The following is a 15359-nucleotide window of genomic DNA, read 5'->3' as shown; positions in this document are numbered from 1 at the left end:
AACACCCTGACCAATAAAGAAGAACCAACTATCCGCTAAGGGAAGGTTCCCAAACCAACTGCAAGGCCTCCCAGCCTAAGGAAGGATCCTTCGGGAGACATGAGACGTGGTCGATGCCCAAACAAAGCAGTCAGAATTCCTGACCCCTACTCCGATCGAACAGTCTTATCACAGCAGCGACTGTCAATGTGCCAAAGGACAAGAAAGCGTTAAAAAAAAAATCCCAGCATCGACAAGACCCAGAGATCAGATAATGAATCTCCAGCCATGAGTTCCTAAGGAAAGAAGCAGAATAGAGGCACTGACACCCAGAGAGACTACCTATCCTCATTACCCCTCAGGAACCAAAAGGGAGGGTACAGTACAGACAAGAGAAACCCTTGCCCCTCTGAACTCCTAGAGTCAGATGATGATAGTTGCAATAGACCAGAAGGAAAACGAAGAAACCCAGGAATATTCCTGTAAAGAAATTCCCAGGAAAAACGTCCTCCATCTCTCTAGAAGAGAGAAAAAGAACTGCCCCAATAGGAACAAGGAGATTTCTCCAGGACCGGGAAAACAAGCTTACTACTGAACGCCGGACAGATCCAAGACTATTCAAATTTGGAAAATAAATTAATCAAAATGCCAAGTTAAAGACAATGACTAGGTTAAAAAAATGGACCCCCAAAACCAGGCGCCGGATCAAAACCAAAAACATTGCGGAACACCCAAAAAGTTACCTGGAAAAGAAATTTGAACAAAAGTTGATGCATGCCAAACCCCCATGGGGTCTTGAACTTCTCATGATGTATCCCAGTGGCTGCCCACTCAGGCCAAAAAGGCTACTAAGACAACACCTACAAAGTCCGAAGACAAAGGAAGGACCCGAAAGAGATCAGAACCCCATGATTGAGAGAATATGACAGTCTCTAAAGATCCAGTCTGGATCAACCCCAGAAAATCTATAACTCAAGGAATTAACGAATGAACAGAAAGGCAAGAAAGAATGTATAACAATCCCCCAGATCCCCAAGTATATGGGATCAAAAAGAGGATACTGCAAGGAAAAAAACGTTCCCTAAGAACCGGGACTCCTCAACCAGATGACCGAAAGTCCTACCCCAAAGGCAAGGGGAAGCGAAAGTACAGCAATCCTCAAAACAGAGGAGAGAAACACTAGCGAAAGATCTGAAAATCAGACAATTTAATCTACACGGAGTACCAATAGGGGGGAATAATCTCCTCCTACACCAGGTACTGGAGATCTCCATGCAGTCATCTGATTCCCCCCCCCCCCCCTCTCGGAATGGAGGACTCTAGCTCCTGTCCAAAGGACCTCCGGAACTACAAATATACTGCCATAGCAGAATTCGTAATTCCAGCAAACCACGTAAGCTATGCAGGGACAAAGCACTTAGTATCGAGTATGACCAAACATCGGACGCCTCACCAAGATAAAATAAACTTGGACCAGTCTGACATCTAGGATAGAAGGGCCTCCTATAACTTGTAGGAAACAAGAAAACAACTTCATAACAAGAAGTAAGCAAACTTAGTACCCAAACAGGACCAGCCTGTTGTCAAGGATACAATATGTCTGATATAACCCTCAAAAGAACAGAGTGAACTAGTACCCAACCAGGACCAGCCTGCTGACCAGGGTACAACTGAACAGTTCAAGGGTCAACTGAAAGTTCTAAACTCTAGTATGGCTAGACTAAACAAACAGACAAACGACAGACAAATAAGCCCTGAGGCTTAAACATTGTCTTAAAATGTTGTTTTTTTTAAAAACCGCCCATCAAAGGAAGGAACCACCACTAGCTAAAGTCCAACGTTCTAAGAAGCAAGGCTAGAAGTCATATGAAGATACTGCTCAGAGCCTCAGGACAACCAAGGGATACCTCAAGGTCCAAAAAATCCTACTAGCAGGACTAGTCTCCCTATCACCTCCGCACAAGCAGAGGACACAAGGAAGAGAAAGGCACTAAGCCTACCCAGCTCCGGAAAACCCAGAGCTAAATAAAGTCCAAGCAGGGAACAACCATCCCCTGGAAACACAGATCCCTAAAACGAGATCCACTCACCCGGATGCAATGGAAGAAGACCCAAGGCCTCTTCATAACTCAGTCAAGAGTAAGAGCTGCATCTAGATATACTAGAATCAGTTACGCGTAAACCTGCAAGTAGTCGAGAGCTGCAACAGGTTTCAAACTGCAAACCTTCCTCATGCTAGACAGCTATCCTGTACAAGCTGTTGGATCAAGCCCAAAAGGACACATCGAGAGGCCTAAATAATGAAGGCCAAACCGCTCAATAGCGGTAAGGGGCATTAAGCCCTCCCATCCTCCACCACAAGTGGGAGGAAACTCTAAGATCTGATGAAATCAGATGTCAGATAGAGTGACGCAGCGGAAAAACTCCCCTGCCCGGTCATCTATGACTGAATGCTATAAGGACTGAAAACAATCCTTCCCACCTCATGGACCCACAGGTCCTCTCGAATGCTTAGTTGAATATTGAATATGAAAAACAATGATAACCTGAGCACTCAGCGCTTCTACCAAACCAGCCGAGCAGAACAGCGCCACGTGTCTGAACAGCCGCAAAACCGAACAAACCCGACAGGACCAGCCTGCACCTAGGGTCCCAACTGGCAAGCTGCGTAAATATTCCCTTGTAGGGGAAAAAAACAGAAAACAGACATTTTAAACAGAGGACTAACATGCCCAACAACTTCCGAAGAAGTTATAGAGAGTATCAATCCCAGAAGGTTCCTGAAGGAAACAAAAACAAATAAAAGACATCCCATTGGATATAAATAAAATATAAGGCAGGCCGGAGGTTAACGCCCAAAAAGACACAGGCCTACCCGCAGGGCCAGCCAAACAGAGCCCTATCACACAAAACTGGGAAAGATCTCTAACAAATGACAATCAGGAGATTACTTCATCCCCACATGTCTAATGAGGTGCACCATTCGAATTATCAGACTGAAAATCCCCCCATCTGGTAATGATAGGGTCATTCAATAACTGAAACGTGTCTGGGCAATACGTGAAGGCGTGCAATCCTGTAACTGGAGGCACAACACTCAGGGACAGATACCCCCGAGGGGAACTGTAGAGGCCCTCCTCAAGGCGGAAGGCCCGGCCCTCCTCAAGGCGGAAGGCCTGGGATAATAGGGCACGAGCACATTGTCAAATAAACATCTGGACTCTGCAGACTAACAATAGCCAACATTATGTGGAAGCGAAAACACGCCACCCCGCATGGAGGAACCATAAACTGGGTTACCCGTATGTGCAGAAGTATGATTTGGTAGGGAACCCGCCTCTCGGAGGACAGGGCCCCCAGAGGCGGATGGATCAGCAGTCCCTGGATTCCCCGAGCCCGAATCTACACCATGGAACAGGAACACGGCCCTTTAAGTGTGACGGATAGTTGCATTGTAGCAAAGTTTGACAACGCCGATTACTTGAGGAGCTGTTAATATGAGTCCGGATGGTTTCGCAGAAAAAAACTCTCACTGAGTGATTGACAGGACTACTTAAAATTCATGTCCCATGCCGAAGAGTTCTACCCTCCATAAGAGACAAAAACAAAAATTAAAAATTCTGACACTCTTCTGCCATCCTCCTGGGACGAAAGGCAAAGAATGACTGGGGGAGGAGGGGAGTGGGAGGAGTATTTAAGTCTTTTGCTGGGTTGTCTTTGCCTCCTCCTGGTGGCCAGGTTCTTATTTCCCAAAAGAAATGAATGCAGCGGTGAACTCTTTCCATTTAAGAAGAAAACATAGTTAAGCTTGATTTGTGATTTTATGTCTGCAACTTTTTCAGACTAATATACAGTATATTTATATATATTTTGTTTTATTTAAAAAAAAACAAAAAAAAACTTACCTTTTTCGCTCCTTGTTTTAAAAAAGTTTGGGCAAACGTTTCAAGTACACAGTTGAGTAATCCAGCTCCAGTAATTGAGACAGTCCCTTTCTGAATAAACTCTGTCCTAGAGATGAAAATAATGGAAAGTTTATTAAACATTTTTGATGTATTTATTTTTATAAATTGGAGAAGTGAATTTTTTATGCCACATTGAAGAAAGGTGTAATGTTTACAGTAAAATGATTTATGTTTTTCTTAAACAAACCTCTTTTTACACCAAAAGCCCAATTTTCAATTATTTTGAGGAACCTTGCAGTTCTAACGTGTTCTTAGATAATCTTGCCAGACCAGAGAGCTTTAGAGAATCAGGACCAAAGAGGGATCATGTGTCTGTTATTCACATTTCACTCGTGTTGTGAAAAAATACTTACCTTTTAAACTTGACAGCCGCTCCAGCTTCCCCCGGTCGTCGCAAGCCATTTCTGACGTCAGAAATGATGGATGGGTCATCCTCCAATCACGACCCCCCCCCGGGGGAATCAGTGTCTGATTCAATGCCGTGATTGGAGGAAGCCGGATTCCTAATTTTAGACCCAGGAAGAGGCTTTGCGACGGGCGGAGGAAGCTGGAGCGGCTGTCAAGATTAAAAAGTATTTTTTCACAACACGAGTGAAATGTAAATGTTTATGAATTAAAGTGCCCCTGTTTCTAATTGAATTTTTAAAAACTGGGCACTTTAGCATCAAAATTTACATTCACTTTAAAGAGTATTTCTATTTTTATTTATATTAGGTTAACTATGTTCAGGGCCGGTTTTTGGGTAAGGCGGCAAGGGAGCCGCCTTAAGGCACCCCGAGCAGGGCGGCGCCAAAGCTGCCTGGCTATCGGTATTGGGAAAGCAGTGTCAGTGAAAAAAAAAATTATGTGCGCAGGGTGATTATTACATAGCTAGCTCTAACACTTATTTTTTTCACAAAATGCCTTAGCAGAGCTGGAACGCATGGGTAGCTAGGTAAATGGACAGTATCACATCTTCTGCTTAGCTAGCAGCTGAGCAGAGGTGGAACGGCTGGCTGTAAAGGCAGTGTATTTTCACAGCAACCTTTAGAGAGGGGAGGGGCATCTTTGACCCCAGACAGCTTGAACTGCAGCGCAGGAAGAACTTGCTGAGATCGAATTGACAGGTAAACAGGTCATAGGAGCCACAAAGGTTTAGCTTTCAACTAAGAATACCAAGAGAACAAAGCAAAATTGGTGATAAAATTAATTTAGAAAATAGTTTAAAATGACATTACCTCTGTGATTACCTTATATATATGCCTCTGCAGACTGTCACCTTATTTCAGGTCTTTTGACAGACTTGCATTTTAGCCAATCAGTACTGACTCAAATAACTCCACGGGTGTGAGCACAATGTTATCTATATGACACACATGAACTAACACCCTCTAGCTATGAAAAACAGTCAAATGCATTCAGAGAAGAGGTGGCCTTCAAGGGCTTGGAAATTAGCATATAAGCCTACCTAGGTTTAGTTTTCAACTAAGAATACCAAGAGAACAAAGCAAATTTGATGATACAAGTAAATTGGAAAGTTGTTTAAAATTGCATGTCCTATCTGAATCATGAAGTTTAATTTTAAATAGACTGTCCCTTTAAACATGAATATTGCATAAACATGCTTTTTCATGTTTTCTTCTACGTAACTGCAAAGGGCTCCAATGCGATATACAGGGAGTGCAGAATTATTAGGCAAATGAGTATTTTGACCACATCATCCTCTTTATGCATGTTGTCTTACTCCAAGCTGTATAGGCTCGAAAGCCTACTACCAATTAAGCATATTAGGTGATGTGCATCTCTGTAATGAGAAGGGGTGTGGTCTAATGACATCAACACCCTATATCAGGTGTGCATAATTATTAGGCAACTTCCTTTCCTTTGGCAAAATGGGTCAAAAGAAGGACTTGACAAGCTCAGAAAAGTCAAACATAGTGAGATATCTTGCAGAGGGATGCAGCACTCTTAAAATTGCAAAGCTTCTGAAGTGTGATCATCAAACAATCAAGCGTTTCATTCAAAATAGTCAACAGGGTTGCAAGAAGCGTGTGGAAAAACCAAGGCGCAAAATAACTGCCCATGAACTGAGAAAAGTCAAACGTGCAGCTGCCAAGATGCCACTTGCCACCAGTTTGGCCATATTTCAGAGCTGCAACATCACTGGAGTGCCCAAAAGCACAAGGTGTGCAATACTCAGAGACATGGCCAAGGTAAGAAAGGCTGAAAGACGACCACCACTGAACAAGACACACAAGCTGAAACGTCAAGACTGGGCCAAGAAATATCTCAAGACTGATTTTTCTAAGGTTTTATGGACTGATGAAATGAGAGTGAGTCTTGATGGGCCAGATGGATGGGCCCGTGGCTGGATTGGTAAAGGGCAGAGAGCTCCAGTCCGACTCAGACGCCAGCAAGGTGGAGGTGGAGTACTGGTTTGGGCTGGTATCATCAAAGATGAGCTTGTGGGGCCTTTTCGGGTTGAGGATAGAGTCAAGCTCAACTCCCAGTCCTACTGCCAGTTTCTGGAAGACACCTTCTTCAAGCAGTGGTACAGGAAGAAGTCTGCATCCTTCAAGAAAAACATGATTTTCATGCAGGACAATGCTCCATCACACGCGTCCAAGTACTCCACAGCGTGGCTGGCAAGAAAGGGTATAAAAGAAGAAAATCTAATGACATGGCCTCCTTGTACACCTGATCTGAACCCCATTGAGAACCTGTGGTCCATCATCAAATGTGAGATTTACAAGGAGGGAAAACAGTACACCTCTCTGAACAGTGTCTGGGAGGCTGTGGTTGCTGCTGCACGCAATGTTGATGGTGAACAGATCAAAACACTGACAGAATCCATGGATGGCAGGCTTTTGAGTGTCCTTGCAAAGAAAGGTGGCTATATTGGTCACTGATTTGTTTTTGTTTTGTTTTTGAATGTCAGAAATGTATATTTGTGAATGTTGAGATGTTATATTGGTTTCACTGGTAAAAATAAATAATTGAAATGGGTATATATTTGTTTTTTGTTAAGTTGCCTAATAATTATGCACAGTAATAGTCACCTGCACACACAGATATCCCCCTAAATTAGCTATAACTAAAAACAAGCTAAAAACTACTTCCAAAACTATTCAGCTTTGATATTAATGAGTTTTTTGGGTTCATTGAGAACATGGTTGTTGTTCAATAATAAAATTAATCCTCAAAAATACAACTTGCCTAATAATTCTGCACTCCCTGTATATATATATATATATATATATATATATATATATATATATATATATATATATATATGTGTGTAAATATGTATTTATGTGTTGTCTATATAACTGAATATACATACAGATATAAATACATGCATATGTATACACACATATTTATATATATATACATACACACACATACATACACAGTATATACCTGTATATATACATACACACACATATATATATATATATATATATATATAAACACACATATATACATCTTTGTATGTATGTATCTCATTTTTAAAGCCCTTCGTCTGTCTTGTTTTCTAACACTTGAGATATCATATCTTTAACCCCTTAACGACCAAGGACGTACGCCATACGTCCTCAAAAAAAATACACTTAACGCCTGAGGACGTATGGCGTATGTCCTCGGTCTGGAAAGCAGCTGGAAGCGAGCAGGTTATTGCAGTGATGCCTCAACATCGAGGCATCCTGCAATAACCCCCCTTGGTCATCCGATGCAGAGAGAGCCACTCTGTGGCCCTCTCTGCACCGGACATCGATGGCCGGTTTCGTTGGTGGGTGGGAGCTAGTCTGGGAGGCGGGTGGGCGGCCATCGATGGGCCGTATGATGTGGAGGGGGGCGGGATAGTGGGTGGGAACGCCGGGTGCGTGCGCGGGCGCGCTGGTAGGGAGCGGGTGGGAACCGCTACACTGCAGAAAAATGATGGGAGAAAAGTGGCAGTGAGGGCCACATATATCTAAATTATGTCAATCTAAGAGATCTGGGAGGGGGTGGGGGGTTGGTCTTTGGGGGGAGCAAGCTACGCTACAGAAAATTATTTTAAAAAAGAATAATAACAAATGTTTTACTATAAATTGGGTACTGGCAGACAGCTGCCAGTACCAAAGATGGCTACTAATAAGTTAGAAGGGGATGGGTAAAGAGCTGTTTGGGGGGTATCAGGGAGGTTGGGGGCTAAGGGGGGATCCTCCAGAGCAGCATATGTAAATATGCCTTTTTTTAAAACATTTTTTTATCAAGGATAGCTTTTTTTTTTAGTACTGGCAGACTTTCTGCCAGTACTTAACATGGCGGGGACAATTGTGGGGTGGGGGAGGGAAGAGAGGTGTTTGGGAGGGATCAGGGGGTGTAATGTGTCAGGTGGGAGGCTGATCTCTACACTAAAGCTAAAATTAACCCTGCAAGCTCCCTACATGCTACCTAATTAACCCCTTCACTGCTAGCCATAATACACGTGTGATGCGCAGCGGCATTTAGCGGCCTTCTAATTACCAAAAAGCAACGCCAAAGCCATGTATGTCTGCTATTTCTCAACAAAGGGGATCCCAGAGAAGCATTTACAACCATTTGTGCCATAATTGCACAAGCTGTTTGTAAATGATTTCAGTGAGAAACCTAAAATTGTGAAAAATTTTACTTTTTTTTTTCTTTAATTGCATTTGGCGGTGAAATGGTGGCATGAAATATACCAAAATGGGCCTAGATCAATACTTAGGGTTGTCTACTACACTACAATAAAGCTAAAATTAACCCTACAAGCTCCCTAATTAACCCCTTCATTGCTGGGCATAATACACGTGTGGTGCGCAGTGGCATTTAGCGGCCTTCTAATTAACAAAAAGCAACACCAAATCCATATATGTCTGCTATTTATGAAAAAACATAATTTATGCTTACCTGATAAATTCCTTTCTTCTGTAGTGTGATCAGTCCACGGGTCATCATTACTTCTGGGATATTACTCCTCCCCAACAGGAAGTGCAAGAGGATTCACCCAGCAGAGCTGCATATAGCTCCTCCCCTCTACGTCACTCCCAGTCATTCGACCAAGGACCAACGAGAAAGGAAAAGCCAAGGGAGAAGTGGTGACTGGAGTATAAATTAAAAAATATTTACCTGCCTTAAAAACAGGGCGGGCCGTGGACTGATCACACTACAGAAGAAAGGAATTTATCAGGTAAGCATAAATTATGTTTTCTTCTGTTAAGTGTGATCAGTCCACGGGTCATCATTACTTCTGGGATACCAATACCAAAGCAAAAGTACACGGATGACGGGAGGGATAGGCAGGCTCTTTATACAGAAGGAACCACTGCCTGAAGAACCTTTCTCCCAAAAATAGCCTCCGATGAAGCAAAAGTGTCAAATTTGTAAAATTTGGAAAAAGTATGAAGCGAAGACCAAGTTGCAGCCTTGCAAATCTGTTCAACAGAGGCCTCATTCTTGAAGGCCCAAGTGGAAGCCACAGCTCTAGTAGAATGAGCTGTAATTCTTTCAGGAGGCTGCTGTCCAGCAGTCTCATAAGCTAAACGAATTATGCTACGAAGCCAAAAAGAAAGAGAGGTAGCGGAAGCTTTTTGACCTCTCCTCTGCCCAGAGTAAATGACAAACAGAGAAGACGTTTGTCGAAATTCCTTAGTTGCCTGTAAGTAAAATTTTAGAGCACGGACTACATCCAGGTTGTGCAGTAGACGTTCCTTCTTTGAAGAAGGATTTGGGCATAAAGAAGGAACAACAATCTCTTGATTGATATTCCTGTTAGTAACTACCTTAGGTAAGAACCCAGGTTTAGTACGCAGGACTACCTTATCCGAATGAAAAATCAAATAAGGAGAATCACAATGTAAGGCTGATAATTCAGAGACTCTTCGAGCCGAGGAAATAGCCATTAAAAATAGAACTTTCCAAGATAACAACTTTATATCAATGGAATGAAGGGGTTCAAACGGAACGCCCTGTAAAACATTAAGAACAAGGTTTAAACTCCATGGTGGAGCAACAGTTTTAAACACAGGCTTAATCCTGGTCAAAGCCTGACAAAAAGCCTGGACGTCAGGAACTTCTGACAGACGTTTGTGTAACAGAATGGACAGAGCTGAGATCTGTCCCTTTAATGAACTAGCAGATAAACCCTTTTCTAAACCTTCTTGTAGAAAAGACAATATCCTAGGAATCCTAACCTTACTCCAAGAGTAACCTTTGGATTCACACCAATATAGGTATTTACGCCATATCTTATGGTAAATCTTTCTGGTAACAGGTTTCCTAGCCTGTATTAAGGTATCAATAACTGACTCAGAAAACCCACGTCTTGATAAAATCAAGCGTTCAATTTCCAAGCAGTCAGCTTCAGAGAAGTTAGATTTTGATGTTTGAAGGAACCCTGTATCAGAAGGTCCTGTTTCAGAGGTAGAGACCAAGGTGGACAGGATGACATGTCCACCAGGTCTGCATACCAAGTCCTGCGTGGCCACGCAGGTGCTATTAGAATCACAGATGCTCTCTCTTGTTTGATTCTGGCAATCAATCGAGGAAGCAACGGGAAGGGTGGAAACATGTAAGCCATCCTGAAGTCCCAAGGTGCTGTCAGAGCATCTATCAGGACTGCTCCTGGATCCCTGGATCTGGACCCGTAACGAGGAAGCTTGGCGTTCTGTCGAGACGCCATGAGATCTATCTCTGGTTTGCCCCAACGTCGCAGTATTTGGGCAAAGACCTCCGGATGAAGTTCCCACTCCCCCGGATGAAAAGTCTGACGACTTAAGAAATCCGCCTCCCAGTTCTCCACTCCCGGGATGTGGATTGCTGACAGGTGGCAAGAGTGAGACTCTGCCCAGAGAATTATCTTTGATACTTCCATCATAGCTAGGGAGCTTCTTGTCCCTCCCTGATGGTTGATGTAAGCTACAGTCGTGATGTTGTCCGACTGAAACCTGATGAACCCCCGAGTTGTCAACTGGGGCCAAGCCAGGAGGGCATTGAGAACTGCTCTCAATTCCAGAATGTTTATTGGCAGGAGACTCTCCTCCTGACTCCATTGTCCCTGAGCCTTCAGAGAATTCCAGACGGCACCCCAACCTAGAAGGCTGGCGTCTGTTGTTACAATTGTCCAGTCTGGTCTGCTGAATGGCATCCCCCTGGACAGATGTGGCCGAGAAAGCCACCATAGAAGAGAATTTCTGGTCTCTTGATCCAGATTCAGAGAAGGGGATAAGTCTGAGTAATCCCCATTCCACTGACTTAGCATGCACAGTTGCAGTGGTCTGAGGTGTAAGCGTGCAAAGGGTACTATGTCCATTGCCGCTACCATTAAGCCGATTACCTCCATGCATTGAGCCACTGACGGGTGTTGAATGGAATGTAGGGTGCGGCAAGCACTTTGAAGTCTTGTTAGCCTGTCCTCTGTCAGGTAAATCTTCATTTCTACAGAATCTATAAGAGTCCCCAGGAAGGGAACTCTTGTGAGTGGAACGAGTGAACTTTTCTTTTCGTTCACCTTCCATCCATGTGACCTTAGAAATGCCAGCACTAACTCTGTATGAGACTTGGCAGTTTGAAAGCTTGAAGCTTGTATCAGAATGTCGTCTAGGTATGGAGCTACCGAGATTCCCCGCGGTCTTAGTACCGCCAGAAGAGCACCCAGAACCTTTGTGAAGATTCTTGGAGCTGTAGCCAATCCGAATGGAAGAGCCACAAACTGGTAATGCCTGTCTAGGAAGGCAAACCTTAGGTACCGATAATGATCTTTGTGAATCGTTATGTGAAGGTAAGCATCTTTTAAATCTACAGTGGTCCTGTACTGACCCTCTTGGATCATAGGTAAAATTGTCCGAATAGTCTCCATCTTGAACGATGGAACTCTTAGGAATTTGTTTAGGATCTTTAAGTCCAGGATTGGTCTGAAAGTTCCCTCTTTTTTGGGAACCACAAACAGATTTGAGTAAAACCCCTGTCCCTGTTCCGATCGTGGAACTGGATGGATTACTCCCATTAACAAGAGCTCTTGTACGCAGCGTAGAAACGCCTCTTTCTTTGTCTGGATTGTTGACAATCTTGACAGATGAAATCTCTCTCTTGGAGGAGAGTATTTGAAGTCCAGAAGGTATCCCTGAGATATTATCTCTAGCGCCCAGGGATCCTGGACATCTCTTGCCCAAGCCTGGGCGAAGAGAGAAAGTCTGCCCCCCACTAGATCCGATCCCGGATCGGGGGCCCTCAATTCATGCTGTTTTAGGGGCAGCAGCAGGTTTCCTGGCCTGCTTGCCCTTGTTCCAGGACTGGTTAGGTTTCCAGCCTTGTCTGTAGCGAGCAACAGCTCCTTCCTGTTTTGGTGCAGAGGAAGTTGATGCTGCTCCTGCTTTGAAATTACGAAAGGAATGAAAATTAGACTGTCTAGCCTTAACTTTGGCTTTGTCCTGAGGCAGGGCATGGCCTTTACCTCCTGTAATGTCAGCGATAATCTCTTTCAACCCGGGCCCGAATAAGGTCTGCCCTTTGAAAGGTATATTAAGCAATTTAGACTTAGAAGTAACATCAGCTGACCAGGATTTTAGCCACAGCGCCCTGCGTGCCTGAATGGCGAATCCTGAATTCTTCGCCGTAAGTTTAGTAAGATGTACTACGGCCTCCGAAATGAATGAATTAGCTAGTTTAAGGATTCTAAGCCTGTCCGTAATGTCGTCCAGAGTAGCTGAACCAATGTTCTCTTCCAGAGACTCAATCCAGAATGCCGCTGCAGCCGTGATCGGCGCAATGCAAGCAAGGGGTTGCAATATAAAACCTCGTTGAACAAACATTTTCTTAAGGTAACCCTCTAACTTTTTATCCATTGGATCTGAAAAAGCACAGCTATCCTCCACCGGGATAGTGGTACGCTTAGCTAAGGTAGAAACTGCTCCCTCCACCTTAGGGACCGTTTGCCATAAGTCCCTTGTGGTGGCGTCTATTGGAAACATTTTTCTAAATATCGGAGGGGGTGAGAACGGCACACCGGGTCTATCCCACTCCTTAGTAACAATTTCAGTAAGTCTCTTAGGTATAGGAAAAACCTCAGTACTCGTCGGTACCGCAAAATATTTATCCAACCTACACATTTTCTCTGGTATTGCAACTGTGTTACAATCATTCAGAGCCGCTAACACCTCCCCTAGTAATACACGGAGGTTTTCCAGTTTAAATTTAAAATTTGAAATATCTGAATCCAGTCTGTTTGGATCAGAACCGTCACCCACAGAATGAAGTTCTCCGTCCTCATGTTCTGCCACCTGTGACGCAGTGTCTGACATGGCCCTAATATTATCAGCGCACTCTGTTCTCACCCCAGAGTGATCACGCTTACCTCTTAGTTCTGGTAATTTAGCCAAAACCTCAGTCATAACAGTAGCCATATCCTGTAATGTGATTTGTAATGGCCGCCCAGATGTACTCGGCGCTACAATATCACGCACCTCCCTCTGAACGGGAGATGTAGGTACTGACACGTGAGGCGAGTTAGTCGGCATAACTCTCCCCTCGTTGTTTGGTGAAATTTGTTCAATTTGTACAGATTGACTTTTATTTAAAGTAGCATCAATACAGTTAGTACATAAATTTCTATTGGGCTCCACTTTGGCATTGCAACAAATGACACAGGTATCATCCTCTGAATCAGACATGTTTAACACACTAGCAAATAAACTTGCAACTTGGAAATACAATTCAATTAGAATAATATTAAAATGTACTGTGCCTTTAATAAGCACAGATCTATGACAGTTGAAAATTAATAAATTGAAACAGTTATAGCCTCAATCCTTGTAAACAACACCACTTTAGCAAAGGTTTAATCCCATTAGCAAAGATAACAAATTCTGAAAGCAGGAAACAAATTACAGAATAAACGTTTTTTATCTCAGTCAAATTACAATTCTCACAGCTCTGCTGAGAGAAATTACCTCCCTCAAAATAAGTTTTGAAGACCCCTGAGCTCTGTAGAGATGAACCGGATCATGCAGGGAATACAATGAGTTGCTGACTGAAATATTTGATGCGTAGTAAAAGCGCCAAAAAACGGCCCCTCCCCCTCACACACAGCAGTGAGGGAGAACAGAAACTGTCAGAAAACAGATTAAGCAACTGCCAAGTGGAAAAATAGTGCCCAAACATTTATTCACTCAGTACCTCAGTAAATGAAAACGATTTTACATTCCAGCAAAAACGTTAAACATAATCTCTAGTTATTAAACAGCTTTATGTATTTCTTACAGTGTAATTCTAGTGAAGTACCATTCCCCAGAATACTGAAGTGTAAAGTATACATACATGACATTATATCGGTATGGCAGGATTTTCTCATCAATTCCATTATCAGAAAATAAAAACTGCTACATACCTCTATGCAGATTCATCTGCCCGCTGTCCCCTGATCTGAAGTTTACCTCTCCTCAGATGGCCGAGAAACAGCAATATGATCTTAACTACTCCGGCTAAAATCATAACAAAAACTCTGGTAGATTCTTCTTCAAACTCTGCCAGAGAGATAATAACACACTCCGGTGCTATTTTAAAATAACAAACTCTTGATTGAAGATAAAAACTAAGTATAATCACCATAGTCCTCTCACACATCCTATCTAGTCGTTGGGTGCAAGAGAATGACTGGGAGTGACGTAGAGGGGAGGAGCTATATGCAGCTCTGCTGGGTGAATCCTCTTGCACTTCCTGTTGGGGAGGAGTAATATCCCAGAAGTAATGATGACCCGTGGACTGATCACACTTAACAGAAGAAAAGGGGATTCCAGAGAAGCATTTACAACCATTTGTGCCAAAATTGCACACGCTGTTTGTAAATAAATTCAGTGAGAAACCTAAAGTTTGTAACAAAATGTGTGAAAAAGTGAACAATTTTTTTTATTTGATCGCATTTGGTGGTGAAATGGTGGCATGAAATATACCAAAATGGGCATAGATCAATACTTTGGGATGTCTTCTAAAAAAAAATATATACATGTCAAGGGATATTCAGGGATTCCTGGAAGATATCAGTGTTCCAATGTAACTAGTGCTAAGTTTGAAAAAAAGTGGTTTGGAAATAGCAAAGTGCTTCTTGTATTTATTGCCCTATAACTTGCAAAAAAAGCAAAGAACATGTAAACATTGGGTATTTCTAAACTCAGGACAAAATTTGGAAACTATTTAGCATGGGTGTTTTTTGGTGGTTGCAGATGTGTAACAGATTTTGGGGGTCAAAGTTAGAAAAAGTGTGTTTTTTCCATTTTTTCCTCATATTTTATTTTTTTTTTATAGTAAATTATAAGATATGATGAAAATAATGGTATCTTTAGAAAGTCCATTTAATGGCGAGAAAAACGGTATATAATATGTGTGGGTACAGTAAATGAGTAAGAGTAAAATTACAGCTAAACACAAACACTGCAGAAA

The 15359-nt window shown here is 42.7% G+C and overlaps 1 protein-coding gene across 1 annotated transcript in view; it reads right to left on the bottom strand.

Annotated features, from left to right (window-relative positions):
- The window catches only part of PRELID2 (PRELI domain containing 2), a 309867-nt gene that overhangs the window by 22306 nt on the left and 272202 nt on the right, over positions 1-15359 (bottom strand). Inside the window, exon 5 of the mRNA XM_053717152.1 lies at positions 3885-3990. Within this exon, the coding sequence (XP_053573127.1) occupies positions 3885-3990 (106 nt within the window). The remainder of the gene's footprint in view (positions 1-3884; positions 3991-15359) is intronic.

The sequence above is a fragment of the Bombina bombina genome, chromosome 6 (genome assembly GCF_027579735.1).
Source record: "Bombina bombina isolate aBomBom1 chromosome 6, aBomBom1.pri, whole genome shotgun sequence".
Classification (NCBI taxonomy): domain Eukaryota; kingdom Metazoa; phylum Chordata; class Amphibia; order Anura; family Bombinatoridae; genus Bombina; species Bombina bombina.
Note: the sequence above shows the minus strand (reverse complement) of the source record. Positions and strands in the feature narration are given on the sequence as shown.